The sequence below is a fragment of the Balaenoptera physalus genome (genome assembly GCF_965194825.1).
Source record: "Balaenoptera physalus genome assembly, chromosome: 15".
Lineage (NCBI taxonomy): Eukaryota > Metazoa > Chordata > Mammalia > Artiodactyla > Balaenopteridae > Balaenoptera > Balaenoptera physalus.
The window spans coordinates 74,874,193-74,893,685 of record NC_138894.1 but is presented as its reverse complement, the minus strand read 5'-3'; the positions used below and the strand labels follow the sequence as shown (position 1 = coordinate 74,893,685).

General features: G+C 44.2%; 1 protein-coding gene across 4 annotated transcripts in view; it reads right to left on the bottom strand.

Annotated features, from left to right (window-relative positions):
* Nucleotides 1–19,493, bottom strand: part of LOC309643433 (homeobox protein Mohawk-like) — a 192,285-nt gene that overhangs the window by 76,112 nt on the left and 96,680 nt on the right. The window contains exon 2 of one of the 4 annotated variants that reach the window (XM_082426169.1): nucleotides 7,823–8,652. The exons of the other annotated variants lie outside the window; for them this stretch is intronic. Coding sequence (XP_082282295.1) covers nucleotides 8,552–8,652 — 101 coding nt within the window. The 3' untranslated portion in view covers nucleotides 7,823–8,551. Of the gene's footprint in view, nucleotides 1–7,822; nucleotides 8,653–19,493 lie in introns of those variants that run through there. 4 annotated transcript variants of the gene reach the window in all.

The window sequence follows — 19,493 nt, the reverse complement described above, 5'->3', positions numbered from 1 at the left end:
CTCAATTCATTTACAAGATTCAAGTGGGAGAGGAATGTAAGTAAAAGAAGGTAAGAAAGGCATTAGCAATTTATGAATAGCAGCCACCTTTTGTTTAAATCAGGAAAAATTTTTAGTTAAAAGAAATTATGTTGAAACACTCCTACAACAAAATATATTAGCATTGGACTATGATAGCAGATCAACGTTCTGCCCAGAACTCTCTAAAGGCCCCCACCTCACTTTGGAGTAAAATCCTCTTATTTATCTTTGCACCTTTCTATAGCACGTGAAAAGATGCCTTGTGTCTAGATCTTGGTTAGAATTTGTTGAATTGAATTCCACTTCTCAAGTATTTATTGGTGCATCATTGCACACTAGATAACGTATTAAATGCTCTGGGGATCCTTAGAGTTTAGGATTTAGCTGTGTACTCAAGGAGCTTACAGACTAGTGAGAAAGAGTAAAAGTATGTACCGAATTTTAGAGTGAATGGCAGTATAGAGGAGCTGAGTGAGTGGCATAACCACTACATACTATTGAATCACAGAGGGCAAAATGATGTCTCACATCCACTGATCAGGAGAGGTGTAATTTGAGGATGGGTTATGAAGAAGGGGCAGGAATTGGGAAAAGGGCAATGCAGAAAGAGAGGCTGGCATGAGCACATGAGCAGAGCCCATACAGACTGTGTATTCAGAAAACAGGGTGGTCCTGTCTGGTGGGAGTCAATGTTTTTCACTTTCATAGGAAGGAGGTCCTCTGTGTCTTGCCACGCTCCCCGACTCCCCCCACCCCAAACCTCCACCTGCTTAAAGCCAGGGTGATGGATCTTTCATCATTGTGTCTCCAGTGCCTGATACATTGTAGACACTTGACAAATATTTGTTGAACAAGAGAACAAACGCATGAACAGATTTCTGTTAAATCAGACAAGATTCTGACATTCTGGGCCAAAATTTTATTGCAGTGGAGTTGAGTTAATCTGAGAGTTCAAGTCAATTCATTATTGTTAGCTGTCATCCATTCAAGCGATAATGATGCCTTCCCTGTTAGGAGGAACCTAGGGACCGGGGAATTTGCGGGGGTTGAAGGAAGTTTTGGGATTGATTCATTGTATAGCTCTTGACTCCCCATTTGCCCACAGGCCCCATCTTTAAAGGCGCAGGGCCATGGGAAGCCATCAAACTAGCTCTTGTCCAAGGACCTAGAACCCAAACAAGGAATCAGAGAGTTATAGTAATTGAGACATGGAGGGGACCTGAGTGCTCAACTAGGAGAGGTCCCACCTCATGAGTGATCACTCTCTACAACACAGGTCAGCCTTGAACCCAGCAATATGAATATTTCTTTAAATAGATCTTTATGGGAGTATAATTGCTTCACAATACCATGTTAGTTTCTGTTGCACAACAAAGCAAATCAGTCATATGCATACACATGTCCTCATGTCCCCTCCCCCTTGAGGCTCCGTCCCATCCTCCCTAACCCCCCCCAAGGTCATCGCAGAGCACCTAGCCGATCTCCCTGTGCTATGCTGCTGCTTCCCACCAGCCAACTATTTTACATTCGGTAGTGTATATATGTCGATGTTACTCTCACTTCACCTCAGCTTCGCCCTCCCACCCCATGTCATCAAGTCCATTCTCTATGTCTACCTCTTTATTACTGCCCTGCAACTAGGTTCATCAGTACCATTTTTTTTTTTTAAGATTCCATATATATGCGTTAACATACGGTATTTGTTTTTCTCTTTCTGACTTACTTCCCTCTGTATGACAGACTCTAGGTCCATCCACCTCACTACAAATAACTCAATTTCATTTCTTTTTATGGCCGAGTAATATTCCATTGTATCTATGTGCTGTATCTTCTTTATCCATTCATCTGTCGATGGACATTTAGGTTGGTTCCGTGTCCTGGCTATTGTAGATAGTGCTGCAACAAACATTGTGGTACATGTCTCTTGTTGAATTATGGTTTTCTCAGGGTATATGCCCAGTAGTGGGATTGCTGGGTCATATGGTAATTCTATTTTTAGTTTTTTAACGAACCTCCATACTGTTTTTCATAGTGGTTGTATCAATTTACATTCCCACCAACAGTGTAGGGGGGGGTTCCCTTTCACCACACCCTTTCCAGCATTTATTGTTTCTACCTTTTTTGATAATGGCCATTCTGACCGGCGTGAGGTGATACCTCACTGTAGTTTTGATTTGCATTTCTCCAATAATTAGTGATGTTGAGCATCTTTTCATGTGCCTCTTGGCCATCTGTATGTCTTCCTTGGTGAAATGTCTATTTAGGTCTTCCGCCCATTTTTTAACTGGATTGTTTGTTTTTTGATATTGAGCTCCATGAGCTGTTTGTATATTTTGGATATTAATCCTTTGTCTGTTGTTTCATTTGCAAATATTTTCTCCCATTCTGAGGGTTGTCTTTTTGTCTTCTTTATGGTTTCCTTTGCTGTGCAAAGGCTTTTAAGTTTAATTAAGTCCCATTTGTTTATTTTTGTTTTTATTTCCCTTACTCTAGGAGGTGGGTCAAAAAAGATCTTGTTGTGGTTTATGTCAAAGAGTGTTCTTCCTATATTTTCCTCTAAAAGTTTTATAGTGTCTGGTCTTACATTTAATCTTTAATCCATTTGGAGTTTATTTTTGTGTATGCTGTTAGGTAGTGTTCTAATTTCACTCTTTTACATTTTTAAATGTCAATGAATTTTTCCATTATGTGTTCATTTTGCAACTTAGCAACTGGAACTTTCGTCCCATAGTTCATTTGAATTTGACTGTTTCAATCTCTTGTTAATAAAAAAAAAAAATGCTTGCAAAAAAAAAAAAAAGCAGTCCAGTTTTCCCAGCACCACTTATTGAAGAGGCTGTCTTTCCTCCATTGTATGTTCTTGCCTCCTTTGTTGTAAATTAGGTCCCCATATGTGCATGGGTTTATCTCTGGGTATTCTATCCTGTACCATTGATCTATATTTCTGTTTTTGTGCCAGTACCATACTGTCTTGATTACTGTAGCTTTGCGGAATAGTTTGAAGTCGGGGAGCCTGATTCCTCCAACTCCGTTTTTCTTTCTCAAGATTGTTTTGGCTATTCAGGGTCTTTTGTGTTTCCATAGGAATTGTAAGATTTTGTGTTCTAATTCTCTGAAGAATGCCATTGGTAGTTTGATAGGGATTGCCCTGAATCTGTAGATTGCTTTGGGTAGTATAGTCATTTTCACAATTTTGATTCTTCCAATCCAAGGACATGGTATATTTCTCCATCTGTTTATGTCATCTTTGATTTCTTTCATCAGTGTTTTATAGTTTTCTGAGTACAAGTCTTTCACCTCCTTAGGAAGGTTTATTCCTAGATATTTTATTCTTTTTGTTGCAATGGTAAATGGGATTGTTTCCTTAATTTCTCTTTCTGATCTTTTGTTGTTAGTTTATAGGAATGCAAGAGACTTCTGTGTATTAATTTTGTATCCTGCAACTTTACCAAATTCATTGATGAGCTCTAGTAGTTTTCTGGTGGCATCTTTAGGATTTTCTATGTATAGTATCTTGTCATCGGCAAACAGTGACAGTTTTACGTCTTCTTTTCCAATTTGTAGTCCTTTTATTTCTTTTTCTTCTCTAATTGCTGTGGCTAGGACTTCCAAAACTATGGTGCATAATAGTGGAGAGAGTGGACATCCTTATCTTGTTCTTGACCTTACTGGAAATGCTTTCAGTTTTTCACCATTGAGAATGATGCTTGCTGTGGGTCTGTCATATATGGCCTTTATTATGTTGAGGTAGGTTCCCTCTATGCCCACTTTCTGGAGAGTTTTTTTCATAAATGGGTGTTGAATTTTGTCAAAAGTTTTTTCTGCATCTATTGAGATGATCATATGGTTTTTATTCCTTAATTTGTTAATGTGGTGTATCACATTGATTTGATTTGCGTATATTGAAGAATCTTTGCATCCCTGGGACAAATCCCACTTGATCATGGTGTACTATCCTTTTAATGTGCTCTTGGATTCTGTTTGCTAGTATTTTGTTGAGGATTTTTGTATCTATCTTCGTCAGTGATATTGGTCTATAATTTTCTTTTTTTGTGATATCTTTTTCTGGTTTTGGTATCAGGGTGATGGTGGCTTTGTAGAATGAACTTGGGAGTGTTTCTCCCTCTGCAATTTTTTGGAAGCAGTTGAGAAGGATTGGTGTTAGCTCTTCTCTAAATGTTTGATAGAATTCGTCTGTGAAGCCATCTGTTCCTGGACTTTTGTTTGTTGGAAGATTTTTAATTACGGTTTTAGTTTCATTACTTGTGATAGGTCTGTTTATATTTTCTAATTCTTCCTGGTTCAGCCTTGGAAAATTGTACCTTTCCAAGAATTTGTCCATTTCTTTATGGTTGTCCATTTTATTGGCATAAGTTGTTTGTAGTAGTCTCTTATAATCCTTTGTATTTCTGCAGTGTCAGTTGTGATTTCTCCTTTTTCATTTCTAATTTTATTGATTTACGTCCTCTCCCTTTTCTTCTTGATGAGTCTGACTAAGGGTTTATCAATTTTGTTTATCTTATTAAAGAACCATCTTTTAGTTTTATTGATCTTTGCTACTGTTTTCTTTCTTTCTATTTCATTTATTTCTGCTCTGATCTTTATGATTTCTTTCCTTCTACTGACTTTGGGTTTTCTTTGTTCTTCTTTCTCTAGCTGTTTTAAGTGTAGGGTTAGATTATTTATTTGAGATTTTTCTTGTTTCTTGAGGTGAGATTGAATCGCTATAAACTTCCCTCTTAGAACAGCTTTTGCTGCATCCCATAGGTTTTGGGTCGTCGTGTTTTCATTGTCATTTGTTTCTATGTATTTTTTAATTTCTTCTTTGATATCTTCAGTGATCTCTTGGGTATTCAGTAGCACACTGTTTAGCCTCCATGTATTTGTGTTTTTTACAGTTTTTTTCCTGTAATTGATTTCCAATCTCATAGCTTTGTAGTCAGAAAATATGCCTGATACGATTTCAATTTACTTAAATTTTCTGAGGCTTGATTTGTGACCCAAGATGTGATCTATCCTGGAGAATGTTCCATGTGCACTTGAGAAGAAAGTGTATTCTGCCACTTTTGGGTGGAATGTTCTATAAATATCAATTAGATCTATCTGGTCTTTTGTGTCATTTAAAGCTTGTGTTTCCTCATTTATTTTCTGTTTGGATGATCTGTCCATTGGTGTAAGTGGGATGTTAAAGTCCCCTACTTTTATTGTGTTACTGTCGATTTCTCCTTTCATGGTTGTTAGCATTTGCTTTATGTATCGAGGTGCTCCTATGTTGGGTGCGTAAACATGTATAATTGTTATATCTTCTTCCTGGATGATCCTTTGATCCTTATGTAGTGTCCCTCCTGATCTCTTGTAACAGTCTTTATTTTAAAGTCTATTTTATCTGATACGAGATTGCTACTTCAGCTTTCTTTTGATTTCCATTTGTATGGAATATCTTTTTCCATCCCCTCACTTTCAGCCTGTATGTGTCCCTCAGTCTGAAGTGGGTCTCTTGTAGACAGCATATATATGGGTCTTATTTTTGTATCTATTCAGCCAGTCTGTCTTTTGGTTGTGGCATTTAATCCATTTACATTCAAGGTTATTATCGATATGTATGTTCCTATTACCATTTTCTTAATTGTTTTGGGTTTGTTTTTGTGGGTTTTTTCCTTCTCTTGTGTTTCCTGCCCCGAGAAGTTTCTTTAGCATTTGTTGTAAAGCTGATTTGGTGGTGCTGAATTCTCTTAGCTGTTGCTTGTCTGAAAAGCTTTTGACTTCTCCATCGAATCTGAATGACATCCTTGCTGGGTAGAGTAATCTTCGTTGTAGGTTTTTCTCTTTCATCACTTTAAGTATATCCTGCCACTCCCTTCTGGCCTGCAGAGATTCTGCTGAAATATCAGCTGATAACCTTATGGGGATTCCTTTGTATGTTATTTTTTGTTTTTCCCTTGCTGCTTTTAATATTTTTTCTTTGAATTTAATTTTTGTTAGTTTGATTAATATGTGTCTTGGTGTGTTTTTCCCAGGGTTTATCCTGTATGGGACTCTCTGTGCTTCCCGGACTTCGGTGACTATTTCCTTTCCCATGTTAGGGAATTTTTCGACTATAAACTTTTCAAATATTTTCTCAGACCCTTTATTTTTCTCTTCTTCTTCTGGGATCCTTATAATTTGAATGTTGGTGCATTTAGTGTTGTCCCAGAGGTCTCTGAGATTGTCTTAAGTTTAGTGTCATCCCAGAGATCTCCGAGATTGTCTTCGATTCTTTTCATTTTTTTTTTTTATTCTGCTCCTTGGCAGTTATTTCCACCATTTTGTCTTCCAGCTCACTTATTCGTTCTTCTGCCTCAGTTATTCTGCTATTGATTCCTTCTAGTGTATTTTTCATTTCAGTTATTGTGTTGTTCATCTCTGTTTGTTTGTTCTTTAGTTCCTCTAGATCTTTGTTAAACATTTCTTGTATTTTCTCAATCTGTGCTTCCATTCTATTTCTGAGATTGTGGATCATCTTTACTATCATTACTCTGAATTCTTTTTCAGGTAGATTGCCTATTTCCTCTTCATTTATTTGGTCTTGTAGGTTTTTACTTTGCTCCTTCATCTGTGACATATCTTCTTGCCAATTCATTTTTTTTTTATTAATTTATTTATTTTGGCTATGTTGGGTCTTCGTTTCTGTGCAAGAGCTTTCTCCAGTTGCGGCAAGTGGGGGGCCACTCCTCATCGCGGTGCGCTGGCGTCTCACTATCACGGCCTCTCTTGTTGTGGAGCACAGGCTCCAGACACGCAGGCTCAGTAATTGTGGCTCACGGGCCCAGCTGCTCTGCAGCATGTGGGATCTTCCCAGACCAGGGCTCGAACCCGTGTCCCCTGCATTGGCAGGCAGACTCTCAACCACTGTGCCACCAGGGAAGCCTTTTTTTTTTTTTTTAAATGAGTGGGATTGTGTTCCTGTTTTACTGGTTGTTTGGCCTGAGGCTTCCAACACTGGAGTTTGTAGGCTATTGGGTAGAGAGAGCTGGGTCTTGGTGCTGAGATGAGGACCTCTGTGAGACCTCACTCTGATGAATATTCCCTGGGGTCTGAGTTTCTCTGTCAGTCCAGTGGTTTGGACTCGGAGCTTCCACCACAGGAGCTTCTGCCTGACCCTGGGCTTGCAAACCAAGATCCCGCAAGCCACGTGGGGTAGCAAAAAAAAAAAAAAAAAAAGAACAATAACAAAGTAAAAAATAAAATTAGACTAGGAAACTAACAGATATATTAGAAAGAATGTAACAATAAAAATATAGATGAATCAACAACCAGAAGGTACATTAATACCACAATAGTAAAAAAGAGGAGGAGGGAAAACAAAAAAAAGTGGGGGGGAATGCCTTGGCTGTGGAGGGTGGGGCCTAAGCAAGGGCGAGGTTTGGGTGGTGGGCGGGGCCAATGCTCTAGACTCACAGGGCTGGAAAAGGCCCTGGGAGCTGTGGGGGGTGGGGGGGGTGGGGCTTAGGCTCAAGGAACAGAAGGGGCCCAGGCTGTCCCCCACCCCTTGTCTCAGAGGGCAGGGGACCTCACCTGGGATCCCAGCAGACTTCCTGGGCTTGAGTGGCCCAGACAAATGCCCTCCTCTTCTCTCCTGCTCCTCAGGTCTGGGGTCTGGGAGGGCCCCTCCTGCCTGCCTCTCCTGTTCTCCCCTCGGCCTCCTACCTATGCCCACAAAGACCCACGTGGCCTGGAGGGGGGTTTGTAGGACAGGGTACTGGCCTGGGAGCTCAGCAGGTTCCCAGGGCCTCAGTGGGCCAGGCGATCGCCCTCCACTTGTCTCCCGCTCTTCCTGGAGAGTCCCTCCCGCCTGCCTCTCCTGATCTCCCCAGCCTCAGGGGCGCAGATCCTGTCTGGCTTCCACTTCTCCTCCCCCCTCAGTCCCCCTACATCCTACCAGTTCACTCTGGGGTTCCTCCCATCTCCTTGGGTGTTAGGGTTCCTGACCAGCGGCCGCAGGCGCCCTAGTTGTGGGGAGACGCTAACTCCACATCTTCCCACACCGCCATCTTTAGCAATATGAATATTAACAAGCACGACAATTCCAGTGATAATAATAACAGCACTAATAATGTGATCAACAGCAACAGTTAACATTTATTGAAGGCCTACTGTATGCTCTGCTCTTCTTGTTGAATTTTAAACCCAGCTTCAAGTGACTCCATAGTCCCTATGAACACCCCCTTAAACTGTCTCTTTTAAGCTTCTTGAGGTTAGAAACCATGTCTTCCTGAGCCTTTGTTTCGACTTCTGGCCCTGGTGAACACGGTTGGGGATCTGAAGCTAAAAGATGTGGTCACCCTCACGTTCTGTAGTGGCTACAAGGGCCAAGTCATTCAGGTGGCGACTAACCCCTTGCTGGGATAGCCAAGCTCATGGGTTAAGTTGAGGGTGATGGAAACCACACAAATTAGACAGCCAGCAACGTCCTTTTCACACGGAGCTCAGTCGTATGATTATTATTATTACCAAGCATAACACTGTCAAGGCTCAGGCCTCACAGCTGACATTACTCCTCATGTTCCTTTGCTAAGACTCTCTCTTGACAAGTGTCCGGACGTGGGTGTGAAGAGTCGTTAGAAATAAGGAACTGAGCCTGTGGGAGCTTGTCTAGATCAATAAAAAAAAAAAAAAAAAATCAATTGCACTTCTCTCCCCAGTCTTATCCTAAAGGAAAAAACACACATAACTTTCAAGGTTTTTTAAAAATAGACCTTGTAGTAATTCTGCAGCAAATATAAACCATTCAGCACTACTTTTTATTGTTTCCATTAAATCAGCCTGCTTTTAAAGCATTTTTATGGGAGAGAGCAGGAGTAAAAAATGCCAGATCAATGTAAATTTTACTGTAGAGTCCTTTGTTGCTAGTTAATTTTCTGTAATAATAATAACACTTGGCATGTGGTGTGGGGTCTTTTACCCAAGTAGCCCTGGCTTTGTTATTCCTTGTCCTTCAAAATTCCCCAGAAGTTAGATGCATGTGCCCTGGAGAGGATCGGATCTGGATGGAAACTAGGTTTCAGGTTGATTCAGGATGTGGTTCCCACGAGCCTGTGGTGGAAAAGAGTTGCCCTGAGGCTGAGGGTGGCCTCTGGCTCTGCTGGAGGGGAGCTGTGGGAGCAGAGGGGTGCTGAGACAGGGTTGGGCTCCCTGGGGCCACAGTGGACTCTACTGCGACCTTAGCACTGGCAGCTGGAAAGCAGTTTTGATTTACATCAGAGATACTGTATGGGTGACAGGCATCCAGAAGGTGGCCCAGCTTTCCTGAGGTGGGAGCTAAGAAAATGTTCCCGAACTGTGTTTCCCCTAATTCTTCTGTCATCCTTTTGAGCAAAGAAAAAAATTGAATGGTTTTGGGCTCTTTTGCCTGGCCTCTCTTTAGCTTCTTCTAATTTTACCTCCTCCCTCCCTCCCTCCCTCCCTCCTTCCCTCCTTCCCTCTCTTCCTCCCTTCCCTCCTTCCCTCCTTCCTCCCTTCCTTCTTTCCCTCTTTCTTTCCTTCCCTCCTTCTTTCCTTCACTCCTTCCTTCCTTCCCTCCTTCTTTCCTTCCTTCCCTCCTTCTTTCCTTCCTTCCTTCCTTTCCTTCTCTCCTTCCTTCCTTCCTTCCTCCTTCACTCCCTCCCTTCCCTTTTTCTGTCCTTCCTTCAGGAGAAATATATTAATTAAGAGTGGAAACTTGGAGGCAGACTTCCAGTTTTATAAGCTCAATTCTGCCTCTTACTGGCTGTGACCTCTGGCCAGCTACCTACCTAACCTCTCTGTGCCCAGTTCCATCATTAGGAAGTGGGGATAATAATAGAGCCTTATAGGGGTGTGGTGAAGACCATGTGGGTTAAGACATGTACTGTACTTAGCTGACATTCAGTAAGCATTAGCTAATACTGTTATTATTATGTTAGTGATTCTTTTCTCTCCTACACCCACTATGGCGGATGACCTTACAAGGAATGACTTTACAAGAAGGTGAAACAGGAGAGTGACCATGTGTGACGGGATTTCAGGGATTTGGGGAGAGCCTCCCACCCCAGAACACCAAAACTTTTGGGATTCCTTCCAGTCTCCCATGTGGAGCTGAAGAGACAAATGCGCAAATGCAGATACCCCAGGGAACATTGTGCCAGGCACTCGATATACATTTCATTTATTTGTGTGTGTGTGTGTTTATTTACATTCTGCTTCATTCCAGAAAGGATTTAAGGCAGCTATTTTACTTTATCTCATTTAATTTTCACAATAAATGCATGAAACAGATATTGTCATCCCTATTTTATAAGAGAGAAAATTGAGGCTCAGAGAATTTATAAACTTGCCCATGTAGTAAATGGTAAGAGGCGATATGAACCGGAGACAATTTATCTTCAAAACTGTTGCACTTTCTACTATATTGCACATGGGTGTGAATTTATGTTAAATGTAAATAGCTAGTTTTATAGAAGAGCTTTTTAGTGGGTTGGGGGTGGCTAGTATTTGAAGAATAGCAGTGCTCAGAAAAGGCCGTATCCAAGAAGTATTTTGGCTTCTCCCAGTGCTGCCCCAGGCTGTCTAATTCCTTCTCTCCTCTAGTTCCACATCGTCATAACCAGGTTGGAATAGATGGGTTTGTGGGAGGCAGGCAGATATCCACCCTGGTCCCTGGCTGAGAGTTTTTTCCTACATTCTATATACCAGGCCACGAAGAGGAGACTGAGAGTCAACCTCTGCAGACCTTGCCCCTAAATCACTGGGGGTGGGGTGGAGGGGAGTAGACTGATTATAGCCACAGTTGTAAGAAAAAATGTTAGTAGAAGAAATGTTCTTAAATGACCTCCTGGTGACCAATTTGCTTGCTGGATTAGCATAATCTCTACATTCTATTTTCAGTGGAATACCCTTGCTCTGAATGTTTAAGGTTACTGAATGTTCAAGGTTACTCTCTAGTACTCCTATACTTTCCACCCCTATCACTTGAGCTACTTTAGCTATTCCCAATTCTGTTTATGCCAATTGTACTCATTAAGTTGATACAACATAAGCAAGAAAAATTGGAATTACTTTGTGAAGACTAGTAGAGGTAAGTCACTAAAAATAATTGCTGTTTAACTAGATGTGAATGGGGCAACAGAAAAGATCAAGGGAAAAAACCCTTAAAAATCCCAAAACCTTCAGATTGGTTCACGAGTATTCTAAAATTATTTCCATCTTAGAGAAATTGAAACTGAAAATCATGGCTGTGGTGTCATGGTGTCATGAATGTGACTTATACGGAAAGACAGTGCAAAACTCCCAATCAACAGGGCCACACTGGAAGCAAAGGCCTTGGCCCTACAGCAAGAGACTGGTGAATTAGCACATGCTTAGAAATTGCAAATTAAAATAAAATGTTTGAGGGTGTAAGTTGATTCTCAAGCAACTGTTGGTTTTAAGCTTATTGTCCAAGAACATTTCTTTGCTCTAGTTTGTATTTTAAAATACCTAGAGGGCTTCCCTGGCGGCTCAGTGGTTAAGAATCTGCCTGCCAATGCAGGGGACACGGGTTCGAGCCCTGGTCTGGAAAGATCCCACATGCCGCAGAGCAACTAAGCCCACGCGCCACAACTACTGAGCCTGTGCTCTAGAGCCTGCGAGCCACAACTACTGAGACCGAGTGCCACAACTACTGAAGCCTGCAAGCCTAGAGCCTGTGCACTGCAACAAGAGAAGCCACCACAGTGAGAAGCCCGCACACTGCAACGAGGAGTAGCCCCCGCTCGCTGCAACTAGAGAGAGCCCACGTGCAGCAACAAAGACCCAATGCAGCCAAAATAAATAAAAAATTAAAAAAAAAAAACATAGAGGATTCACTAGTGGTTTTCTTTTTTTTAAAGGAGGGAACACTGATTACTTAGGCAAAAAATCAAGCGAGAGAAAACTTCTTCAAGTCAGAAGTAGTGAGCCTGAGAGTCCTGAGGCCCCCTTCCATTTCTCTGAATTTTGGATTAGGTCCCATGCCAGTCACTATCTCCTCCAGCATCCCATGAGCCTCTCCCATCGGGGGCTGTGTGGAGGGACCAGCTGGATTCCGGGCCGGGGAAGTGAGAAGGGAGAGAGTTTGGTTGGTACCAGCATCCCAGGAATCATTTAAAATTACAGAAGAGAGCACAGGAGGGGATCCCAGCGGGGTTCCCCATTCCACAGATTTATCAGACAGTCTCTCTGGCAGGGTGGGTGGTGGATTTTCTCTGAGTAGAGGCTCAGGTGGTCATTTCGCCCATGGAACTTTTTCTGTATGGAGGTTTGGGCACATCACCCACCAGCAGCCAGTGGGAGTCTGGAATCTGTTTTTCTAACTTTCTCTTCCTTCCAATAAAATCTTAGCACCATCTGTTCTTTTCAAATACAATCATTTCTTTCAAGCCAACTCAATGCAGTTAGTTCTTTTGTTTCTGTTTTTTAAAAATACATCCTCCCCAGAGCCAGATAAAGAAGATAAAGAAAACATTGAAACCTGAAATGTGGCCATTTTCTGGAGGATCCCTCCTTTGTCCCAGTCTGCCTCCAGCTTGAGCCCTGAGTCCTGAGTGGGGCAGGGGTTGGAGCTTTAAACCTGTGTCCCCGCCTCAAGGCCCAGGAATTGAGCCCAGGCAAGCTGTCCTCCTTGCCTGTGCTCAAATGAGAGCCAGTCTCCCATCTCGCTCCCTAGAGAACCAGCCTAAATGCCATTTAATGCGTTAAAGTATTGATTCATTCAGTGTGAACTCAAGCCTCTGTGCCAAGCAAAATGCTGATGCCCAAGCCCAGAGGAGGCTCCATTTCAGTCATAAATCTCTGGCCAAGTCAGGCCACTGTGCTGAAACCGTATACGGTAGGGTAGACCTGGCCATAAACTGCGGCCCTGTAAGCAAATTCTGGGGCTGGGATAGTGGTCAGCTGGAAAAGGATGGAGGGCCCTGGCCAGCTGGGGTTAGGACAGCCCACAGTTTGTCCTCACTGAAGATGATCCCCCATTTCACACTCTGCTCCTGTATTGCCCCTTTGCTGGGTGGCCATCCAGGGGCGTGGAGGCAATTGCCAGAGGCATGGATGGACCATATCCCGAGCCCCCTGGCACAGAGAGGCTCAGTGGCCCTGCTAGAGCTTAAACTGTACTGTGGCATGTATAGTAGCTGACGTTATTGTGGGGTTGAAAGATGTAAATCTGGCATGAATCTTGGAAACCTTGGAAATCACCATATTGAATCCTGTCACGTGGCAGAGAAGGACTGAGGCCTGAACTATTCTCCTCTACTCTGTAGACACAGGAGGGTTCTATTCTATACATTGTGTCTGGAATAATGTCTTTAAAACTCAAGCATGATCATGCTCTCCATTGCCCTCAAGACCCGTCTCTGGTTCCCCGTATATGGCAGGGCTCTTTCCTGCCCCTGTGCATGTGCTCAGGGGGGTCCCTGTACCCAGAATCCCTTTTCTATGTTTTCTCTACTGGGCTGTTCTTCATTGATTAAGGAATCCATCTTCCAGGCTGGACCGAATGACTGGTACAGGGGAGCAAGGGCAAGACGTGCCTGACTCTCCCTGGGGTGTTTTTAGAAAAGCTTCTTGAAGGAAGTGACATTTGTTATTTTTGGCTGGTCTACTCTGGTCCTAGAAGGGATGTTTAGAAATGGTGGTGTTTTGTGTTGAATTGTGTCGCTCCAAAAAGCTATGTTGAAGTCCTAACCCCCAGTGCCTCAGAATGTGACCTTATTTGGAAATAGTCTTCAGAAAGGTAATCAATTGCAAATGAGGTCATCAGGGTGGGCCCTAATCCAATATGACCATGTTCTTATAATAAGGGGATTATAATAAGGGGAAATTTGGACACAGAGACAGACACACACACAGGGAGAATGCCACATGAAGATGAAGGCAGAGGTTTGGGGCGATGCATCTACAAGTCAAGGAATTCCAAAGATTGCCAACAAACCACCAGAAACTCGGAGAGAGGCGTGGAGCAGATTCTCCTTCACAGCCCTCAGAAGGAACCAACCCTGGTGCCACCCTGAGCTTGGACTTCCAGAACTGTGAGACAGTTAAGGTTTGTTGTTTAAGCCACCCAGTTTGTTATAGTTTGTTCTTTCTTATGGTAGCCCTAGCAAACCAATATAGGTGGATAGTTCACAATCATCCCCACCAGAATGTAAGTTGGTACAGCCACTATGGAAAACAGTATGGAGGTTCCTCAAAAAACTAAGAATAGAATTACCATATGATCCAGCAATCCCACTCCTGGGCATATATCCAGACGAAACTCTAATCCAAAATGATATACGCACCCCTGTGTTCATAGCAGCACTACTGACAATAGTCAAGACATGGAAGCAACTTAAATGTCCACTGACAGATGAATGGATAAAGAAGATGTGGTACATATATACAATGGAATACTACTCAGCCATAAAAAAAAGAAATAATGCCATTTGCAGCAATACAGATGGACCTAGAGATTATCCTACTAAGTGAAGTAAGTCAGAAAGAGAAAGACAAATACCATATGATATCACTTATATGTGGAATCTAGAATATGACACAAATGAACCTCTCTACGAAGCAGAAACAGACTCACAGACATAGAGAACAGACTTGTGGTTGCCAAGGGGGCGGGGGTTAGGGAGGGATGGAGTGGGAGGTGGGGGTGAGCAGATGTAAGCTATTACACATGGAATGGATAAACAACAAGGTCTTACAGTACAGCACAGGGAACTATATTCAATATCCTATGATAAACCACACGGAAGAGAAAAACAAATCCCCCCCCAAGTGGAGAAACAAACTTCACAGTATTTTCACCGACGGTGGGTGACGAGTGGCACGTCCCGCTCCGTGACGGCCCCCGCCATGGACACGCAGCCCACAGTTTACTGGGAAAAGAGTTCATTCCTCGCACAGGAGCCCCATTTTCCTTGGGGCCAGAAAGAGCGCTGGGCACTTTCCTACACATTTACCTCAGGCTCCCAGAGGAACAATATCACCTTCACCTCGGGGAGGCCCCACTTTAGAATGACACTACAAAGTGCTGGCTAATCACCCAGGAGCCACGGGCCCATTAGATTCGCCTGGGTAATGCTCATACCTCTAAGCCATGCTTGAAGAAACTAATGGAATTTGAACTTCAGGATTCTACTGTGTCAGCTGTGTGGGAGCTCTCTAGAACGTAGCAGACGGAACCACTTGAGAGGCCCTGAGATTGTGCCCATGGTGTGTTTAGCTGGGAGCCAATTTCTGGGCTGAAATTTCCACCACCAGTTCTCACACGACAGGAAAGGGTCAGCTCAAAAGAGTGACCTGGAACTTTGCAAGGATGCGCTAGAAGCAGAGCACTTGCGAAGCAGAGCCAGAAAGATGTGGGCTGGGGTTAGGGGTGGGCAGGAATCCCTAGGCGTGGGCCAAGCTTTCCTCCCCCCTCTCAATTCATCTTGGACTGTGAATATTTATAATAAGAAAGCCTTGAACACTCAGAATCTTTTGACATTGGCCCTGGCCCTATATACTGGAAGCTGCAATTTTCTGGAAAGGGCAGGCTCCCTGTTCCCCCTTCAGTGGTCTATTTAATCAACAAGGGCTTGGGGAACACTCACCTGTAAGACAGGAATAGCCCACCTTCCTTTACCTGCCTCCCAAGGGATGTACGCCTCTCAGAGTGCCTTAGAAAGGGCTGCCTGGGCGTCTACTGTATTACAAAGGTCACCATAGCCACCGGTAAGGCTGAAATGCAGTTTTGTCAAAACCAAGGCGAGCAGAGACCTCCAAAGAGTCAAAACAACTGACTCCTGGGGATGAGGTTGTAAGACCCGCCTTTCTGCTCAGGCCTTGTTCTGATAGATCATGGAAGGTGGAGCCTATCCAATGGTTTGGCATGTTTCTCGTGGAGCCCAGAGGGCAAGCAGAGTCCTCTTCCCCTCCCCAGTCTAAGGCATCCTCAAAGGACAGAGGACTGCAAGAGCAGACGGTGACAAAGGCTGGGCAAAGTCCAGCACAGGAGCTCCTGGCTAGTGTGAGCACTGTGGGTGGTTCCAAAGCTCTGCTGACAGCTTGCAGCAGGTTCAGAGACATCATTCAAAACAGCCCTGAGCCTTTGATTCAAGGGGCTGGTTGCCTCTGCACTGAGCAGGTGGCAGACACTCATCTCCGGCTCTTCACACTCACAGAGCAGGGGCTGGGTAGCAGGCGCTACTGTCGGTGGGCCCTGAAGGATGTGGAAGGGATCTGTGTTCTGCTAGCATCTCTGCCTTTGGAAACCCGCCAGTGGTGTCATCCAACAATGATGGTAATACTTGCTATATTGTTATTAGATTATTATAACTGTTATAATGCTGACCACTCTTGGACAAAAAGGAACTCTACACAGCCATCTCATTTAATACTCTTAGGGGCTGTGAGAGGTAGGAGTTGGTGCCCCATTGTACAGATGAGGAAACTGAGATTCCAGCAGGCGAATTATCTTGCTCTCGATTTAGTAAGCAACATTTCATAAGCTGAGATTCAAACTCTGGCCTGTCAAACTTGAAGTCCGTGGATGTCTCTCTATGCCTTGGCTTCCCACAGAAACAGGATGTAGCCTGGGCTGCTGTAGGAGATGGGGAGGCTGGCCTCAGACACTCAGAGATCCCACATCTTCAGAGCTGAGAGGTATCCCAGAGATGGCTGAGATAGTTTCTTGAGGGCCCACTGCGTGCAGAGCACAGAACTTACTGCATGTATCAGGAGATCTAGACCAGAGATGGACTCAGGGTGAAGATGGATCCCCAGTCCAGAATCCTCAGGTTCACAGGGTGAGTGCTTCTTGGGACAGCCGTGGGACCACTGCCTCAGCATACTGGCTCCCATCTGAGTGGCTCCATGTTGCCACACACACCCTCTCACCTGATTCTTACAGCCCCCCTGGGGGACAAGAACACAGGTGCTCTTATCCTCTGTCCCACAGCCAGGCAGAGTGGAATAAAGGGTTACAGGGCTTGCTCAGAGGACTAGATAGGAAGTGCCAGAGCTTGGTCTCATGATTCCCAGGCTGGTGCTCTCTTCTCCATCCCCTGAAGACTCCAGAAACAGGAAGGGCCTCAGCGTGTGGGGATTGGCTGCCATGATGTCTGCCTGACATTGGTACGTGTGGAGCCTCGCTAATGATGTTCTGTTTCTAGAGCCATCCCTTGGTGGGGGCATGAAAAGCATGTGTGTAGGGAGGGGCCTGGGAAAAATCTGAGTTGGGAGCCTCCTCTTTCCCTGGCATTTTTAAATGGATGAAAATAAATATCAGTTCTTATAGGACAGGGATAATATACAACTCTTCCCATTTTACAGATGAGAAAATTGAGGCATGAAAAGCAGAAGGAAATGGAACCCAGTTTTTTAAATAGAAAAAGATCACAGACGTTAGAAACTTAGGGCCAGTATCTGACACCTAATCCTCATTGCCTCTTACTGAACTGAGTAAAGGTAACTGGGGCCCTTTAGTCCTCACCTATGACTTGGCTCTGTTTGTGGTTTGTGGGCAGGTGCCTTGGGTGGACCAGGGGCTAAAGTCCCATATTGAATTAAATTATATGTCACTGTATCCTTTAGTATCAAGTACATCATCTAATTTAAAAGATCTTATTACTTATTTTCCTTTATTATAAAAGTCTTTAGAGCATACACACATACTCCTGTCGATCTGATATCAAATATTAGTAGAATTTAATATCTTATTTTTAGATGAGTAATACATATAAGTTGCTATGTTAATAGTACCCCCAATGAATCATTTTGCCCATGGGGTGACTACACTCTGTTTGGAGATGCCCCTTAGTCCATTGCCTTGTTAGATCAATACTCTTGAGTGATGAAGGCTCTTCGTGCTTTGGTCCAGTCCACTAATTGTCTTCTCACAGGTTGTGCCAGCCAGTACAGAAAATCCCTCTGTAGCCTGTAAAGGGCTGCTGACAGAGGGCCTGGGGTACCTCCTCGTCAAGGTCGGGGAATCTCATTCCCTCTTGGCTGCCTTCACTCAAGGTCAGGACTTGGAGCATCAGTGTATGAAGCCCTGAGTCCTGGGTTTTCTCTTTTCCTCCCAAGCTTCTTTGGTGAATTCCCCTTTTCCCAGTCTGAGCTCTGTCCCCCACCCAGCCCACTGTCAAACAGAAGCAAACGTTTTTGGCCCCACAATTAAACCTTCTTTCAGCAACTGGTGACTCTGGGTACAGAGCGGTGCACTTCTCCCATACAAATTGCTGTCACCAGATGTAAAGCACTAGTGACACCTCAGAGGTGGTTCCTTTAGCTACTCCTGCCCCCAGCATTCTGTCTTAGCCCCTTCACTACACCCTGGCCCAGCTGGATGTTTGGGAAGAGGGTAAGAGCTTGCTGTCACTCCAGCTCTTCTCTCTTCTCTGTGACATGGCTGCCCTTCACAGGCTGTTGCTGCTCCTGTATCCTCTTTCTCTCCTTGGTGATGGGGTCCCTTTCCAATACTGTACAGCCCCTCAGATAACACCTGCTTTTACTTTCCCCCAAACACCACAGGGCTCCCTAGGGCTCAGTTAAAGGATCTCTCCCCTCCCTGACCCTCCCACCTGAACCCTCCAATCATATTCCTTTAAGCTATTTCCCATGGAAAAATTCCCAATACCATTTGCATGTTTCCAGAACTGTACAGCTTTCACAACAAGCATGGTGGGACATGCACATCCTAACGCATGAATTTCGTGCTTCCTATTGGGGAGTGGAGGGGGAGGGGTAGATGGAGGTACAATCCCTGAACTTCCAATTCCCTGTGAGGGGAGACTCCTAAGAACCCTCCCGGGTTCCTTGGTGGGACTGCTTGTTAGACCTGGTATCTTCAAACCGGGCCCATGGCTAAAGCCTCATATGCAAGATTCCAAAAGGGGGTGACACCTTGAGTATTGAGTATTGAGTATTCAGATTGGCCCAATCCCGGGGGCCACTGTGTGGAAATAATTGAAGTCTTTTAACAGAGGTGTCTAAGAGAGCGATTAAAAGGGAATTGCAATTATTGAGCCCAGAGGTAACATTTCAGAACTGGCCCATAAATCCTGCTTTGACATGAAATTTAAAACTCCCCAGTGGTCTCCAATGCCATATTAAAAGAGCTTTAATACTAAGAAGTAGAAATAATGAATGATAATCAGGGTGTTGTTTCTAGGAGTAGGGGCAGCCCTGAGGGCCAGGCTGGCAGGGAACCACAGGTTTGCATTTGGTTGTGTTTTACATCCCTCACTTCACAAAAGAGCAGTGCAGGCAGGGAGGGCGGGCTTGGCAGAAGGGTGTTGAGTGAAAACCTGGCAGAGCCATTCCCCAGTGCACTCCAGCTCCAGCTCTGCTGAAAGCCACGGGTGCAGTTGGCTGTTGTCTGTTGCGCAGCTGCTCTGCGCCAGGCCCTGCAGGGAGCAGCTGCTGGGTGAGGGCTGGCCCAGGAGCTGACTTGGACAGGCAGCAGGGCTCCTAGGAAGAGCGCTGGGCTG